The following is an 18,514-nucleotide window of genomic DNA, read 5'->3' on the forward strand; positions in this document are numbered from 1 at the left end:
CAACTCCTAATATTCTGTGATTCCGTGATTCAAGAGGAAAGTGAAAATGCATCGAGTTTTCAGCTGTGAAGATAGGGAGCATGGCAATGCAAGTAGGGAAATCCAGAGGGTGAAATGTCTTGGCAATAAAAATAGAGCAGAGAGAGATGTTTGAGTGGAGCTGAAGGGGAACAAGACCATGAGCTGTCTTAAGTTAAAAATAAGGAGAGTAAAAGCTTAGTGAAGAAAATAAGAGCCCAAAAAGTTAAGGAGAAAGGACAAATCTGAACAGTAGGTGAAGGACTTCAGAAAATTACAGAGCTCAGAGAGAAGGGGCCTGACAAAGACTTTGCATGGTGATAAAAAGGAAAATACAATGTCTGGACAGTTAGGAAACAGAAAGTGGATTTAGTGATGATAGCCTAAGCGTGGTGCTAGGCAAGAGAGAGGAGATGCACTTATACGAAGGAAGAATATTCACCATCAGAGCAGAGGTTGTGCTGCCACCTTTTCTGTGAGCATGGGTTTGATTTTCTGTAAACAGTGGATTGATTATATCTTACTTGAAGATGGGACCTTCCATAAAAAAGTATTTGCATTATGTGTCTTCTCTTTTTTCCAAGTTGATCAAATGAAGATTTGTGGGTGTTAAAAACTCCCATCCTCAACACCCACATAGCTGTCTGTATGACTGCATCAGTTGAAAAGTTACACCATAGGTACGTTCCAAAACCAGGAAGTTACTGTTATTACTACACATGATTGCCCAAGAAGACAAAGAGAAGTTAGGAGTTCTGGCTCCCAAACCTGCACTAGTAGCTCCCAAAGGTTTCTTTGCATCTGTGGTTGAGCCAGGCAATGGCCAAGCCTGTTGGCTGTTGGATCTATTCACACATTAGATGGAGTAGGAGAGAAGCACATAGCAGGGATCACCTGAGCACAGGACTCACAGGATGGCAGACCTCTTAGCATAGCAAGCACTGTTACTGGATACAGTCAAGGTCCCTGGGGATTTTTCTGATGCAGCAGTGCTCAGCCACACAACAGCATTTCAAAGCAGAGAGAGTTGTTACTTACCCTTCTGCAGTGTATCCAGAGGAAGCCAAGACATCATTCTGAAACACACAGTGAATGGGACTGGCAACTTTTAAATGGTTGATTACTCCTTGAGTAGAAACATCATTCCGGAGAATGGTTTTCACTATGATGTTAGTCATGTTCTGGAACACAGAAAGAAGAAAGCACAAGTCATGGACATCAGTGTGTTTAGGGATATAACTGAGCCACAGGTTCACCAGCTTCAAGTGCTTACAAGTTCTTCATTCTCCTAGCTGCAAAAATCAAACAGATTAAACCTCTAGTGTCTTATTTGCTATACAATGACACAATGAAAATCCATCAGCTGTCCTCCTCTTCCTCAGCCTGCTCCGCAAGGGAATTTCTCAACTTCAGCATGGCCAGATCATAGTGTTTGGTTTGGGCTTCAAAGAGATAGCCATCACTCTTTGTCCCCATTACTGGTAACTATTAGGGTATTCGTCTAAATATGATCATTAAATTGCTTTTAAGAAAAGAGAAGCTTCTGACAGCTGCAGAGGGGAACCCAGAGAGACATGGGCAGTAACTCTCAGTTCAGAGAAGGCCTTGAGTTTTGCTGCCTGACCCCAAAGATTCGCCTTCTCTTTCTTGCTTGTCCTCCTCCCCAAACAGCGAGGGAAATGTCCACTCACAGGAAGAGGCTTTTTCTCCAAATAAATTTCTTTGCCCAAAATTTCAGCAACCAATAGACTGTACTCCTAACTAAGCTTCTGCCATTGCTCCTTTCTCTCCCCGTTCACCCCAAGACCAAAACCAAAGTGGTCTGGGGCTTCTTAGCATTCATCAGCTGAGGAGGGACTTACAGCCTCAACTTCAGTGCCACAGTCACTCCAGCCTGCCTGCAGCACAACGTGAGTGCCATTGCTGATCCTCACATTGCAGCGAGGCTCCCCCAGGTACAAAGAGATTTCTGGGATAGACTGCTGCTGTAAAAATCTCTTCTGGACAGCAAGGATGATCTTCTCGATTTCACAGAACACTCTCACTGCATCTTTAATGGAAATTTCCTGGGCAGGTTTAATGGTGGAGACAGGACATGTTTGAGGAGAAGCATCTGGTATTGACACAGCATCCATGGTGAGAGGAAGCTGCATTGTGCTGGAGAACGTGGTGTCCTCCAGAGCTTTGTGCTCATCAGTAGAGAAGTCTGATGAAGCATGGGAGGAAACATGGAGTTTGAAGTTTGCAAAGGTGTTTCAGGTGAAACCGTGTTGTGTACAGGTTTCCTATCCATCAATGTTGCCTCCTGGCTGACAGGAAATGCTGAAGAGAGCCAAAAATAAAGGTGCTGTCAATCAAACAAATTGATATTATAAGGTAAGAGCAAACTCTTAGGAGGAAACTCACAGTTCCCGGCCGGAAACTAGCTTCTTTTGTGGTTTGTTGGTTGTTTTGTTTTTGTTTTTTTTTTAAACCCGCTCTACTTACTGTCAGAGCTGTGGCTTCTTTTTAAGAAAGTACACAAAAGATACATAAAGTGCCTGTGAGTAAAGCTGAAGTCTTTTACTTCCTGAGAGCTGCAGTAATTAGTATGCTCAATTAAAACACAGATACACAGCTTTTGGAAGATCAATGCTTGCAAGAGTTCCCCAGCTGTAAGTTGCTCAGCAAGTGTTCATATTTTTTTGCCTGGTACTGTAGGAGGCTGCACATTTCTGGATGTTGGGTATTAACAGGAACAAAGTTTGTTAAAAAACCTGGTCCCATTTGTGACCAGTTGGTACCCAAAACATATGTCCTGAGAGCCACAGTGGGGAGTTGAGCAAATGTGTTAGTAGCAATCTTTAATGATTTCAGGAAGAAAGTAAGCAGGGGAAAAGGGGAAGCATAGGTTGAGATCAATGCGTATGTTGAACACCTGACCTCCAGCACAGGCACTGGGGTTACCCTATGGCTCTTTGCTAGTAGAAATGACTTAAGTATTCAACCACCACTGAGAGAGAGCACTGAGATAATAAACTCCAACTGCAGTGAAACACAGAGAATGTGTTCATCGCGCAAAAATTCTCATAAAGAATTTTAAGGGGTTGTACAGATAAAAAGTATCTATTTCCCAAGCAACATATAAAATCTGTATATATATATATATATATATATACACACACACACACATATATATATGTACATATATATATATATATGTACATATATATCTCCTTCTGGAACTCCCCAGCTTTTGGAAATGCCCCAAATTAAAAAGTTGCTAATTTGAACGTAAGTCTGAGCTCTTTCAGAGCTGAATTTTGCAAAAGCTCATAATCATAATGCTAAATATCTTGGTTAAACAAGACTGAGAATATCTTGGTATCAGTTGACAAATCCTTCAGCCAAAGCGTAGCTTAGCATTGTGGTTACAAAAAGCAAATAGAAATTACTCAAGAAAACTAAAAGAATGTAGGAGCTTAAAGACCCTTCATACATCAGCTAACAACTGATTTAAGGAAAGAAAGAAGATAGATTAATTGACTCATACATAAACACACTTTGTAATACCAGCATTTCATCTCTGCTGCCCTACAGAGGTCAACCATGTACCCAGTGCTTTCTGTTAGTTTCTCTATTAACTCTGCTTCCCCTCTGCTACTGCTAATGAAAATAACTAACAATCTTGACAATCCTATCTAACCTTAATGGCAAATATGAGAAAACAGAACTGTTAAAAGAACCTAACAAAGACAGCATTAAATATTAATATAGTAAACTCTCAGGACAGAGCATTACAGTCAGAAATACTTAATGTCCACTGCAAGACTTTTCCCATTAGTATCCAGCTGAAAACAATGAACAAAATAAATCCCTGGCAAAATTTCTAGACCTGTAGCAAGTGTGACCATAATCCAATAAAGAGCAGATCACTAAGCTTTCAGTTAGCCATTAGATAATAAATATTTTTTTTACCTTCACAGCTTCTTCCAGGCCTTTCTGGACGCACATCAGCAAATCCTTCATTGCAGCTGCACTGGTAATACCCAAGTGTGTTATGACATGATGCATCCGGGGAGCAGTCATCTTCTTCACTTTTGCACTCATCATAATCTGTAGGGTATATTTAAGCAAAAGGCAAAGGTAGAGAGTGTATAAATGAAAATGTGATGGTTCTGAAACTAGAGCATGGTCATATAATCATGGTTGATGGTGGGATTACACCACTTAGGTGTGTTACTGTAACACTGTACTGCTCTACTGTAACACTGTACTGCTCTACAGGCAGCTGCTGCTAGGTCTAAAGAGCTGAAATACTGGAAGAACAGCTTAGAGGGCTAATTGCAAGGCACTGACAAAACCTTCCAGGAGCTTGATGATGCTCAGCAGATACTCACTGAAACTTAGGCACCCTGCTGCAGAGCTCCTACCCTCTTAATGTGATCAACAGCCCAAGGGGATGCTTCTAACCCTGAGGGCTTCCTCAGCTGCCTCCCCCATTCCACACTCCTGAGGAGATGGTTAGTAAATGCCCAGCATGAGTGAAGCAGGAGGTTCATGTGACTGGTCCAAGTTGCAGTCTAGTTGCTTTTTTAATTTTTACCTGGCCAAAATGTTCACATTCAAATGGAAAAATATGCTTTACTTCCCTTTCTCTTCTCAAGGTGCAAATAAGGATGTAACACCATAGGTGGGCCTCAGAAAGCAGCACTAACCACCTGCTCTATGTGGACCTGTCCCTGAAACAAACCATTTGTTTTAGCACAGATTAAAGGGGGGCAGGCACTCTACAAAGCAGCACTACAAGATAGTCATGATCTTAGTAATTAACGTGATACGTGACTTTCCAGATTCACAGCTGTAAGGGTAACAGGCAAAGAGAATGTACAGGACAGATGATATACATGCTTCTGAAGCCATTTTGTGTGAGATTCTAATTGATAGCTTATAACAACATCCTTTGGATAAACATATCATGTTAAGGATATAGAATTTGCTATTTTTTCCAGAGATGATGCATCAACTTGTGAAACAGAATTCATCAGCAGTTATTCAGAAGATTAAAGTTTCTTGTTAGTGACTTAAATTACATATAAAGGAAAAGAAGTTGTACAATCAGCCACTGTGCTGGTAAGGTGTAGAGTTCCATCTGAAATCCCAACCCAAAGGTGTGTGAGGAAAACACATTGTCATGGTTTAATCCCAACAAGCAAATAAGCATCATGCAACTGTTTCTTGACCTCCCCCCTCTAGTGCAATGGAGGGATAAGATAAGATAGCTCCTGGATTGAGATAAAAACAGTTTAATGATTGAAATAAAAAGAAAAATAATAAACTGACAAAATAATGAAACCACAAAATAGTAGGAGAAAACAAAACCAAGATAAAAAACTGTGTTTCAACTGCTCACCACCTGCCAACTGATACCCACCCAGTCCCTGACTAATGATAGTGCCCTTGGCCGGCTCTCCCAGCTCATGTACTGAGCATGACATCTTGTGGTATAGAATATCCCTCTGGTCAGTTTGAGTCAGCTGTCTTGGCTGTGTCAGGACAGAGAGAGTTAAAAAACCAAAAAAGCCCTTGGCTTAATGTAAACATTGCTTGGCAACAACTCAAACATCAGTGTGTTATCACATTATTCTCAGCAAAAATCCTAAACACAGTCTCATACTAGCTACTATGAAGAAAATTAACTCTGTCCCAGCTAAAAGCAGCACACACATATTTCCAGTGCAGACGAATTCACATGTTCATTTATATGTTTCTTGAGGTTTCTATCACATGCAAATTTATATGCACAAAGCAAAGGGTAATGTGTTTGAAATTTTTTTTAATCAGAGCTAGTTATGTTTGTGTACAGGGACCTACTTCCTTTGGTAGATTATAAAACCCTCAATTTGTGACCACTGTTTCAAACGTCTCCATATCTTCTTCTTCATAAAATTAATGCTAGCTACAGACAGAAAGACCAGTTGTTTTTGTCCTTTCAGATCAGGAGTACCTTACTTCTTATTTAATCTTTTTATGTTCTCTAAAAAAGCTTATTGGCTGTGTAATCAGAAGTGATATAAGCAGAGAGAATTACATTTCATCCACCTGTTTTACAGATACTTTCACCTCAAAAAATACAGATTAATAATAGGTTTATCATATTTCTAGTAGTGAAGAACTATTGGAATGCAAGCTGCTCCTTACCGCTTATGGAGAGACTGCTCTTGTCAACTGTGAAATAGGAGCTGTGTTCAAAGGCATCACGAAAAATGGTGATGATGTAGTAGATATCCACATCTTCTGCAATCAGCAAATTGAAACTTACCACTGTGCTTCCATTAGTAATACCTTTTATCAACACTTTAATCAGTCCAGCATCCATCTGCTGAAGAACCTCAAGGGGCAGAGATTTATGTACCTGGAATAACAAAAAGCATGTGAGGATGGACAAACAGAAGCAATTACATTTTAGGCTTTGTACACTACCCAGAAGAGAGTATTATGCATCACCATTGTGCTTCATACTCTGGAAGGAAGCAGGAGAAAATTGACTTTTTGTTTTATAATGTTTCCACTCTACAGCAGCTGAAGGATACGGTATATATTTAACTGTGAATATTGAACAAGTTAAGCAACCCAGGGAAGAGGAAAGGCAAGGCTCAGCAGTGGGAGCCAACAGGAGAAGCAGTTTCATTTCTCTTGCACCCATGCACAGAGCTTGTGCATTTTGTGCTGGACTCTCCCAGGTGACCACAGCTCTTGCACACCTACACGCCAAGCCTGACTTACCCACCTGATGTGTGTTGTCCATCCCCGACTTTACTTGCCCACTATGTATTATCCAGCCCTGCAGACAGGCCCAGATCTTGCAGACGTGCTGCAGCCCTTTTCTGAGCTCTCAGAGCTGAGGTGTGTTGCATGCCTTCGGTGGCAAGGTAGCACGCATGGAGCAAACCCCCTGCATGCACCTGCAAAGGGCTCTCATGCACCTGGAAGTCCCACAGAAAAAACCATGCAGTGCCCCATGGGGCACACAGGCAGAGCCGGGAGGATGGAAAGGGCTCAGTTCCTTACAAAAGCCTGGGCAGACCCTAGGCTGTCTTTGTCAGCTCCAAAATTTCCCATTTCACCAAGCCAGGGGGCTCTTGGACCCCTTCTCCTCTCTCCATTGTTTCACAAGCAGGTACTGAAAAGTTGGAGGCCAGCCCCAAGTTTTCATCTTTCATAGTTTTTGTCTGAACTTCTGGATTTAAATACACACTTGTGACATCCATTTAGCCCATCCCTGATTTCACTTGTATTCCCTTCTTATCTATCCTGAAGATTTTATTTTATCAGTGCTTCCTTTTTACCTAAGGCTTGGAATTTTTTTCTTTGTTTGTTTTTATTTTTTTTTTGGTTCGTTGGTTGGTTTTTGTCCTTATTCATATTTTCCCTCACAAAGCAAGACTCAGAGCTTGAAAAGTGTCAGGGGAACATTCATGGTATTTGTATTTAGCCACTAGGTGACACTACAAAACCCTTTATCCAGAAAGCTACACGATTTCACAACAGGTACCACACCCTAGGTTATTAATCTAATGGTTGATAAAGTGGGGCTAGAAAGAAAGGAAAAGAAAGAGTAGGGGTTTTTGAATGAAATATTCACTATACAATACCTTTGAGTATGGGTTTTTCTTACTAGACAAATAGTTATCTTGGGATCCATCACTGTATCTACAATTTCTGTTGCACACAAAGAAAACACTAGCAATGCTAGACCAGGAGAAATCAGTATTGCAGAAGAAGAGTCACAAGAAAGGTAAAGAACATGAGCAAAATTAATACCAGCATCAAGGGAAGGAAATGTCCCTTGCTTCGGCAGGAAAAACAGGAGGCAGATAAAGTCCAAGTTTAGGGCCAGATGGAAGCCACACTAAACCTCACTTAACAGGATGGGAAAGGCCAAGAGTTTGTTTTGAACAAAAGGAAAGTGGCAGGCTCAGACAGCCGGGCTCACCTCACGAGTGGCTGTGGCATGCTTGGTGGGTTTTCTGGGACCACTCATCCGCAGGTCCCAAGCAAAATGTCAGCAGTTCATTGGAGCTATTGTGGGTACCTGCACAAGAGCCTGCTTGGCGAGCAGAGCAGGGAATGCACTGGCAGTTGGGAAACTGGAAATAAGTGAGTAAAAGGCACATTAATTTGAGCAGCACCCTGCATGAAGCCTGTTTTTACATTCAAAGTGAAAAAAGCCCTTCTCATTGTCAGTGCTTTGGCTGCATTTTCAGAGAGAAGGTACTGGAGCATACATCTGCCCAGCCATCATCACCAGCAGCTTTAGGGATGTACCAAACTGTGGATAAACTCAAATTTAAAAAAAGGGTGAAATTACACTGGCATAATGAAACTGCCTTAAGCCCTGTATCAACACTTCTTCCCTATTTAGATAGCTTTAACTGCAATTTAGGTGTATTAAGCTACATCAGACAAAAGCTATGCCACTTCCAAATGCAGGGCTCACCTTGATAAGGCAATATCATTCATTAGTTTTACATTTCTTGTCAATCAGTTAAGTTTAAGACACCCAGATTCAAACCAAACTTTTCCACTCAGGAATTTAGTGCACCTCAGTGAATGCATTTTCAATTCAAACTTTTTGTTTTCCCAATTCATTTTCTTGAGGACAAGCCCTAGCTGCCATGATATTGTTCTTGGCTGTTGCAAAAGACAGGCTGGGCAAAACCCAAGAAGACTAAAATATTGTCTCACCCTTAGCTATGTTGTTTCTCAGTTGCATTGCAAAGAAGATGGTGAAATTAGCCTGGACAATGACAGTGCAAGGTGTTGCATCAAGTTTTTACCTCATTCAAATCTACACATTATTTAAAGGATGTTATTGCCATTTGTTGTGCTGCCAATTTAACCACATGACAAATGCTGGGCCAGCTCTATGCTAAAGTACATTATGCACATTACAGTTATACACATTACAATTACAATCCTCTGAATTTTAGATGTTGACTCCAAAGAGGATTAAAAAAAAAAATCTCTGGCAAAGTTTATTCAACTGTAACCTGATAGTGCTTTTAAAGCCCATGAAACTTTCCTCTTTTACTTGCAAGAATCAATTTGAATCAAATGGCCCTTATAACCAGACAAGAAAATATGCAATCTTTCTGTTTTCCTAAATTTCCTTTTCTTTGGCATCTAGAAAACAATGTTTGTATTAAAACAGTCACAACACATTTTGACATGTACAGTAGCTATGATACTATAGCCTGTATACAGTGTCTCAAAGGTAGATGGAATCAATGCTAATGTCTCACTGTCTGATCCACAAAACTGGCGCACTGGAAAAATGAATTAATTCCTTATAATAACAAATGATCATTTTCTGCCTGAAACTTTGAGAACTGGGTAAAACTGACACAAAAACTTGTTTTAGTTCCTTTATGTAATCATTTTACAAATTTTACAAATACATTTGTATCAATATTTTTCGGCTTAAGGTATCTGACTGAATAGTCTATGAAGGAAATACATTCATTTTAGTCCATTTTAATATTATGCTATTCCAAAACAGCCTCAGGCAGAGAGTGATGCTGAATGAGAGTGAGGTCAGAGGAGAATTGTTCCCTTTTCACTTTGCTAATCACGTCACTTTCATTTTGTGGCTGTTCTTCTGATGTGACAGCTCGTGGTCAAAACAACTCTGAGAAAGCTGTGCTCCGCTAACACATCCAGAAAGGTGCAAAGTGATAATGAACAGTGAGAAACCTATTTGGTATCTGAGGAAATATTACACACAGCTAAACAGATCACGCTTTTCCCTCCTTGCAGTTGTCTCTAACTCCACGCTGGCCTAATGTCTGCCCAAACACAGGCTGCAGACAGCTGTACTTCAGTGACATGTTGTACCTCTGTACACAGTGAAAGTTTGGGGAGGCCTCTGCAGAACTTCAGAATTCATACGATTGTCAGCAAAGGATTTGGCATCACAATTATCAAGGGCCTCTGAAAACACAGCCAGTTAAGGGGAGATAAGGAAGGCAATAAAGGAGCCCAGCATAACCAGCTGTTTTCCAAGCACAGGTGTGTTTGGGTAAACATCAGAAAGAACAAACTTCTGATAAATTCACTAAGAAATTAGGAGAGTAATACAGTTAAAGGCAATGCCCGAGCATTACAAAAGCGTTAAAGGCACAGCTGATATTGCAGTGTGCTTTGATATATTGCAGTGTGCTTTGATATCCTGTGCTCTAACTAGAAGTGAGGGCAGGGGTGACCTATCAAGAAATCACTCCCTTTCCAGATAGAGGGCTACAAAACTAAGAATGGTTATAAGAAATATGAGCCTGAAAGTACTATGACAAAGGGTAATAACAATCATACAGTTCATTAATATACTGCTGCGCGGGGCAAGGCTATCAGAGCATTTTGCAAATATCCATTAACTTTTCACTACATCCCTGGAGGAAATCAATAAACCAGTATAATCAGATATGAGAAGCAGAGGAAATGGAGGCACCAGGCAATCCCCAAATCCTGATCTCACTTTAAAACACTGCTGCATGGTCATCCTGCAGTCTCAGATAGTCAGAGGGACTCAGACCTTACAGATGTGTCAAGGGACACATATGTGGCATATGGCCTTCAAAAGAAAAACATTGTACACATGTTTTAATTGAGATGAGTAACAGATCATGAACTTCTTAGCCATTTACTTCATCAACAAAGAGCTGTGCAAAGGTTTGATATTCCTCACTGCTTGCATTGCTAAAGCCTGGAGAGTATTTCACATTTGTTATATGTACTATGCCACTAAGCTTCTGGACAACTGCAAAGCAGGAAAAGAAGAATTTAAATACATGCTCCATGGATTGTGGTCCACAGACAAGTGTGTGACAGTCACTGGCATGCCTGGCCACACAGGATATATGTCAACTCATAATAGCGGCCAGCCAGCCCTCTGAAATATAGCCAAAAACCCAAATGCCTAAACATAGGCATCCAGCACCTTAGTCTGCCCTCTCTGGCCCTTGGATGCCTCTCAAGAAGGGCACAGGCCTCCTGTAGGCCTTACATCTGCCAGCTCTGTCTTGGATGCACTGGGGTGTCTGAAATGTTGCTCTATGGCTATGTTCAGGCACCTGAATTGCTCTCCTAGTCTCAGGTCTCAGCTGTCCCAGCTCCCTCCACATGCAATGAGGCAACTCCAGTCCTTGCAGATGGCAAATCACTTCAGCACCAAGGTCCTCCCTCCAAACTCAGACGAAGGCTAGACTGCTGTCTGAGATTAGACATTTATGCTTTAGGCAGCTATTGTAAGATGACATGAATCTCAACAGGGTGCATGCCTCCTCCCTGAAGTTGTATCTGCTGAATCACATTGAAACAGTCTTGAATGTTTTAGGTCATTTCTTAATATCACTGTTTTTTGGCACTGTTACTACAGACACTGAAGGTGATAACAAGCAGGAGAGAAAGGGCTTCTCAAGACGTGATTCATACTCAACTGCCTTCACACTACCTTCCTGCTGCTGACAGATCATAACTCCTAGCACACCAGGATCCAGCATTTCAATGTTTTATATGAATATGGATAGTCTTCACTAAAGACTTCAAGAACTCTACCATCTGGCTAAAGATTCAGTTTAAAATTGTTTCTGAATCAAGTTACCAGTATTTCCTCTCTGATGTACCAGCTTGCTTTCCTCCCTACACACATCTGTTCTGATTTCAACAGTAAATAAGGCATCAGGTTCCAGCTCTGAGACTGTCAGACTTCTGCACTGAGTTTTAGTCTCCCATCTTAGCTGCTTTTTCTGAAGCAGCAAGAATTGAGTAGCAGGGCTTTGCATAAAATCTGTGGATGTCGTTACATCAACGTTGGCTTTAGTCACATTGAGGACAATAATCCTTTGAGCTGGAACAGGTACTAGAAGAAAAGAAATAGTCATCAAGTAAAGTTTTTCAGGGGAGAGGAGAAAGTCACACCTGCTTAAAGCAGGCTACTGAAGCAAGCTTCATCTATCCCAGGATACTTCTAATCCCAAAGGAATGCTCACCATCACCAGTCAGATCAAAGGATTTGGGCTTGCTTTTTGCTATGGCTTTTCCTGTCATGTGAACTTAGGTATTTATGAGATAAAACACATTCAGTTTTCTGATGGTGAGAAGGGAAAATTTTCTCAACTATTTTAAAATGAAAAGAAAATCAGTATTTAAAAGATTTGATGAGAATATGAAGGCTGTGGTTGACCCTCTAGGTCAGAAAAGTTACAACAAGGAGGAGCTATATATTAAACTTCTCCAAACAGATTTTTGCCCTCTCAATGCCTTGCCCTGGCCTAGTGAGATACCATTATGGTGGCTCTACCTCTTGTTCTCCAGGCATAATCCCTTCACAAGTGTTGTTTTCAGCAAAAGCACTTGGTTCAATATTTGATTCATCATGAAAAGGAAACAATTTTTTATAAACTGAACTGGCTTCTGTAGAATTCTTCAATTTGTGTTCCAGCTGGAAGAAAATCACCTCTGTTTTTTTGTCAGTTAAAATTAGCTATTTTGATATGTTTTTTTAAAATGAACATTTTTTTTCTTCTTTTAAAAACACCTCACCACATTTTTTTTTACTCTTCCCTCCTTTAAAGGGGGGAGGAGGGATTACAAAGCAAAGCAGTAAATGGAGTTTTTAAATTCAGGTCAACATGATGTTCAGTCCGAAATTATTTGTTTCTTTCATTTGGCCACTGAGGTCCCAAATGAGTTATTTGCCCGGCTCTGTTCGCAGGTCTCACCAATGCCAGGTAGAGCAAAGGAGACAACATGAAAAAGAGACAAGACAAAAGCTGAACAGGGGCATCATCGTGGCTGCCCAGAGCTTAGTAAGACTGGAGAAATAGACACTGTGGCACTGGAAATCAGGACTGGTGGAACAAGAGAGGCTGAAGAAGCAGCAGAGCTGGTCTTATGTGGCTGAAAAAGAGGTTTTCCAGGGAGAAAGGAATGAGGGAGAACCAAAAGTGGGGCTGGATGAATGAAGACCTCCAGGAACTGAAGACTGTAGAAGGGGATGGAAGAGAAAGGAGCAGGGAGGAGTGTGGTTTGAGATCAGAGAGATGTGGAGGGCATGAGAGGAAGAATAAAGCAGAAACAGAACTGAAATAGGTATAGAAAAAAATACATTTAGTGATGGGCAGAGACAGCAGCATTGATATCCCAAGCAGAAACATAATTTAAGGACCAAATCTGTCTCTAACCTTGAAATATGATTCAGCTCCAATCAGCAGAAGAATCCCCTAATTAGCTGCAATACCTCTGCCCAAACCCAAACAGATGAAGCCCTCCCTGTCAGCCTAGTTACTCTCAATTACGTCTCTTGAAAATGTGGCTCACAGGTTTTCATGCAGCTCCTGCCCCACAGGGGATCTGTGGGGTTCTGCCTAATCCATCCTCCACTGAGGGGAACAGTCTCTGAGTTAACTGTATAGGTGGCTGCTGCTGCCATATTCTGGTGCCAGACCATGCAGGGAAAACCAAGATGTGTGGCAAAAAGACAAGCAGCAAGATGTTTTGATGAGCCACACTCAGACCACTGTACGGTTTGCTTCACCTCCTTTGAGATGAAGAAATGTAACATCGATAAAACTAACTGCCAAATTACCAGAAATAATTTTTTTAACATTCTGATTTAGGAAAACGTGCCAATTCCTGTGGAGAAAAAAAAAAAAAAGATTTGCCATAGGCAAACTAGTGTCAGATACCTTCATCCCAGATCACTAATTCCAGCTGTGCATCTTTCTGGACTCTGAGCAAGGCTTTGCCTCTCATGCAGTTGAACTGCCACGCATGCAAGACCCCACTGGACCCATACTCACTGCGGTCCATGGCTGGGCCTGGTGTCGGGCTGACAGCTGGAGAGGCACCTGACCAAGCCGGTGACCCCAGGGCTCCAGGGTATTCCTCAGACCAAGAGCTGTTCTCTCTTCCCATCTCTACCTGTGCTCTGAGAGTGGTGTTGAGGTTGGGATCCACAGCAACCCTTGTGACTGGCAGAGCTGTGCCAGGACCACTTTGAGAGTTGGCTTGAGGCACACCAAAAGCCGTGTGACTTCTAGTGATAGCAGAGGTGGTTTGATTCAATGACGTCTGCAATAGCAAACTGAGTTGCTCTTGCTCGGCTGTCCCCATGGACGCATTTGTTAGAGCATCCACTTGTGTTAAGCCAGGGGAAGCCTCTGCAGTGGAGCTTTGCTGCGACAGACTTATGGCCACTGAATGCTCTGCGCTCACTGAATGCTCAGCCTCACTGGCTGTGATCCCCATGGCCATTGGGCCAAAGTCCATCTGTGGTGCCAAGGCTTTTTTCCAAGAGGCTGGAGGAGCGCTGGTAGGAGAATGTCTGCGGGGCACTTGCTTTTCATCCAGGGACAGTGCAGCAGGGAGGTGTACAGTGGTGCTCATCTCAGAGCCTACAGCAGCTACCATTTCAGTGGTGACAGGAGAAGCAGGGGCTGCAAGGCTTATGTCTTCAGGAGCAAAATCTGTGCTGTGTGCTACTTCAGGAGCCACCGTTTCAGTGAGAGGGTCCACAATTCCACCTGCAACACAGCAATGTCTGACAAATGTCTGACCTGGAAATGAGGTTGAGTGTAATAGCATTATAGAAACAGATCTTGGATATTTCATTAACACATTGTAGCATATGTGCTTTTTATGGTGTTGAATCTGGTTTATGCCTACACAAAGAAGCAGATTTGATTCCTGGGTCTCCTCTTCTGGTTGGCAGGACATGGATCACTACAGTGGGAGGAAATTAGCCACAGACAAACCAAAAGAGGCAAATGTATGCCTAGTGTTGCTCAACAGTCAGTTATTAGGCTAATCAAGGAGAATCTCAGAGAGAATTCATCTGAAGACATATATAAGGTTCACTCTCATGTTCAGAGACAGATTGTATATACCTCTTCAGCCAGAGTCCACGAAGGTGCATCTATATACACATTGTGTGCTATATAAACAGTTGCAATAAAAGCAGAGGTAGAAAACCACAACTTATTCCAGCCATTAATGGCAAAGGAGAACTACATGCCAGTCTTTTGCTCACCCTCACAGTTTCTTCCAGGTCGGGATGGGTTGGTATCCATGGTTGTCCTGCACCTGCACAGGTACGAGCCCATTAAATTGATACACTCTGCAAACACAGAGCAGTCATTCTCGGTGTGAGAAGCACATCCATTCCATTCTGTAAGACCGAAACCAGAATATTGGTCAGACAGCCTCCCTTCTGGCTGCATTAAGCTAGAAATAATCATAAAGTAGTCCTTTCTTCAGTTTTTGAATTTATGGATGTGATCTTTCTTTTTCATTGTTTACCTGACAGCCAAGCTCTGAGTGATACCAAACACTGTCTGTGTTGTTATTCTCTCACATAAAAATCAACCTCTCTACTTCTACATTGAAATATATTTTGTCCAGGTAAGGACTTTTTATATTTTTTTTTAGAAATAAACATTTATTTGAAGTGAAAAATATATTGTAGGTTTGTACCATATCTATATCAGAAGCATAAATTAAACCAAGTCCTGTATATACTACCTCCAGATACACTGGATAATGAATAGATCTGATACCACTAGCCACCACTAGTTAGAATATTAAATAGAGACTTAATCTAAATAATTTTTTGCTTCAAATAAAAGGTAAATGCAAGTTACTCCCACAAGAAGCACTCTTCAGTTCTTAACAAAGGAAGCACTAAGGGCAAAAACTCTTTTTAGAAAATATTTCTTATCAAAGACAATACTGAAAAACTGTGACCCTATTTCTGGCAGTCTCATAAAAGAGATCCTGGATCATCAATGCATGATTATGCTCTAAGGATGTTCCTTATGTCTCGTTTCAGCTGCTCTGAATAAGTTAGACATGTTTCTTTCATGGAGTTATAGTCTTATTTTGTTGCCAAGTTTCTTCACCATGAGGGTTATGAATCTGGAGTCTCCTTTTACCATTTGCACCCTGTTCCAGCAAACACGTAAAGGCCAAGTCAATGCTTTGTACATGAATAATCCCAATGAATCCCATGTGAGCCCTCCCTGTGTGCACTTCCTTGTACACACACCTTCGCTGCCTCAGGACCGTAAGTCAGAGAGAGCAGAAAACTAGACCGAAAACTGCACCTTGGGACAAATAATTCTGATCAGAGGCTAGAAAATTGTTTTGAATAATGCATTATTGTGAGTGCTTGTTTGGCAAACATGCAGAGATTAATCATTCACATTATTTCTCTGAAACATAGTCCCATTCTACAAACAGCACAAAGCCAGTGTGTGCATGCACATACATGCGTTCATTTTTCTGCTTGCAGACAGCCTTCCCCTTTCACCTCTTTCCAGCTAATATTTCATTCTTTTTTTCCGTTCTTCTTCATCAGATAATTGTTCTATCCATGATTGTTTCCATCAGACAATTTTATGTGCCTATGGCCAGCATCTGCCTATTATGTTACAGCCTAAGCCACTTAGAGGGAATACAGGAGTATGCAGCATTGTCTAAAGCATCGGCAACGAAAGTGCTCTCATTAATGCCTTCCTATGCTATGATGTAATTGTGACTTTTGATGGCTTCAAACACTATCTGAGAGATGCTCCCGTGCTAATTGCCAAATAACTTACCTTTGTTGCAATCAAGAGAAAATTTTGGTTGATTAAAGTAAGTAGGTATTTGTTTAAACTGAAGAGTTAAAACAACACTTTGACCAATCAAGGTAATTAAAGTAGGTTGACGATTAAGCAGTTGGAATAAGTATTTGTTTAAACTACAAAGTTAAAAAGGACTACAGGATATATGTGTGCAGGTGCTTGGAAACGATACGTACCATGTTCAAGAAAATAGTTGTGATAAGAATTAAACAATAGCATGAAGGATAATATCTGTGATCAGACAACCACAAGGATAGGCCATAACTTTTCTTTTCTCTCCATGTCAAAATTATATAGGGGTAAGCTTTTGAAGTAATTCAATGTCTTATATGGCATGGTAGTAAGGAATCAATCAAGGAAAAGGGCAAATTAAAAGGCAGACATTTTATGCATGCCTGTATAATTTTGCTTTGTTAAAAATGTATAAATGGGCTGTGAAAATGTATGGTCTTCAGAGCACAATTAGAGGAGCTACACTCTGTGTTTCCCCAGCGCTGCAATAAAGAAGTTCCTGCTTATCTGCTACTGCGTAGATAAATTTTTCTCGTCGTGTTTGAGACCCTGTCAACAGTTTTGGCAACCCAGGTGGGACCTTGCGACTGAGACTGGACAAGGTCAGGTGTTGATCGAACTCCAGCCATCACTGAGGAATTCTCAGGGAGGACCATCACCTTCAACTCTTACAGCTCCTTGCAACGTTCCCTGGTATGGTAAGGCACTTCTTTTTGGGGGGCTTAAACCTGATGAACTAACCTGTAAGTCGCGGTTTCGAACACCCCGCTTGGTTGGGCCCAGGTGGAGCCAAGGAGCCTGCCCATTAGACGGAGCGAAAGCTCCACATGGTTGGGCTAGGGAATTGCCCTGTCTTGGGAGCCTAGGTACTGCCTGTAAGGCGAACGCCAAAGCCATCGCAGAGTTGGCATTGGTATAAAGAACCCATACGGCAATCGCAGGGTTAACAGAGGTATTGGTATTGGTATTGGTATTGGTATTGGTATTGGTATTGGTATTGGTATTGGTATTAAGTGGACCTGCAGAAGTAAATAATTTTTAAAAAAAAAAAAAAGGCATTTTGGAAAAGTAACTTTGAAAACTGTGAGAGTGTGAGTGGCTGAGACATGCAATTGCGCACGAAGCGAGTGTGGAGCTTTGATCTGCGGTTCTGTTATCCCATGAGGGAAACAGCCAGAGATAAGTGAAGCGTAAGGATGAAATGAGTGAGTGGAAACACTATTCCTGAAACATCCCCTTTAGGATGTCTTTTAGCGCACTGGGGAGAACTGCGCAATTTGTGCAAGAGTCAGCTCATTGAATATGGTTATTGTATGATTTGGAGAGTGGGGAAAAGTGGCCTTTAAATGGGACTTTGAATTACAATACTATTTTGCAATTGATGTTGTTTTGTAAGAGAGAAGGAAAATTGGATGAACTCCCAAACTACCATATGTAGATCTTTTCTTTTATCTCTGGGAAAAGCCAGACTGGAAAAGGGAGTGTAAAATGAATAATCAGGAATATACTAAAGAAATGTCTTTGTGAGTAAAGCCATAATAGGTTCAGGAAAATTGCACTGCTTGTACTTCCACCAAAATGTACTGTAAACACCTGGTTATGAAAGAAAAAGAAAGGCAGAGGGCAGATATGGGGCCAGAACTGGACATAGTGCCATCTGCCCCTATAGCTCCCATTCCCGTTTATCCTCCTTCTCAGCCCTCCTTTGAATTCAGACCTGATCCTGGAGTCGACCACCTGGCAGGGCAATCGGCACCAGAGACTAATCAATTTAGTCCCTACCTGGATAGTAGTGGAGTAAAGGAAAAATCAGATTCAGATTC

General features: G+C 41.4%; 1 protein-coding gene across 1 annotated transcript in view; it reads right to left on the minus strand.

Annotated features, from left to right (window-relative positions):
• Positions 1-1,056: 1,056 nt before the first annotated feature.
• UMODL1 (uromodulin-like 1) overlaps positions 1,057-18,514 on the minus strand; it is a gene marked incomplete at its 3' end in the record, with an annotated part of 49,677 nt that continues 32,219 nt past the window's right edge. Inside the window, 8 exon segments of the mRNA XM_010194676.1 lie at positions 1,057-1,199; positions 1,881-2,249; positions 2,252-2,340; positions 3,976-4,113; positions 6,199-6,412; positions 10,701-10,813; positions 13,857-14,579; positions 15,086-15,223. Of these exon segments, the coding sequence (XP_010192978.1) occupies positions 1,057-1,199; positions 1,881-2,249; positions 2,252-2,340; positions 3,976-4,113; positions 6,199-6,412; positions 10,701-10,813; positions 13,857-14,579; positions 15,086-15,223 (1,927 nt within the window).

Source organism: Mesitornis unicolor, unplaced genomic scaffold, assembly GCF_000695765.1.
Source record: "Mesitornis unicolor isolate BGI_N332 unplaced genomic scaffold, ASM69576v1 scaffold2721, whole genome shotgun sequence".
NCBI lineage: Eukaryota > Metazoa > Chordata > Aves > Mesitornithiformes > Mesitornithidae > Mesitornis > Mesitornis unicolor.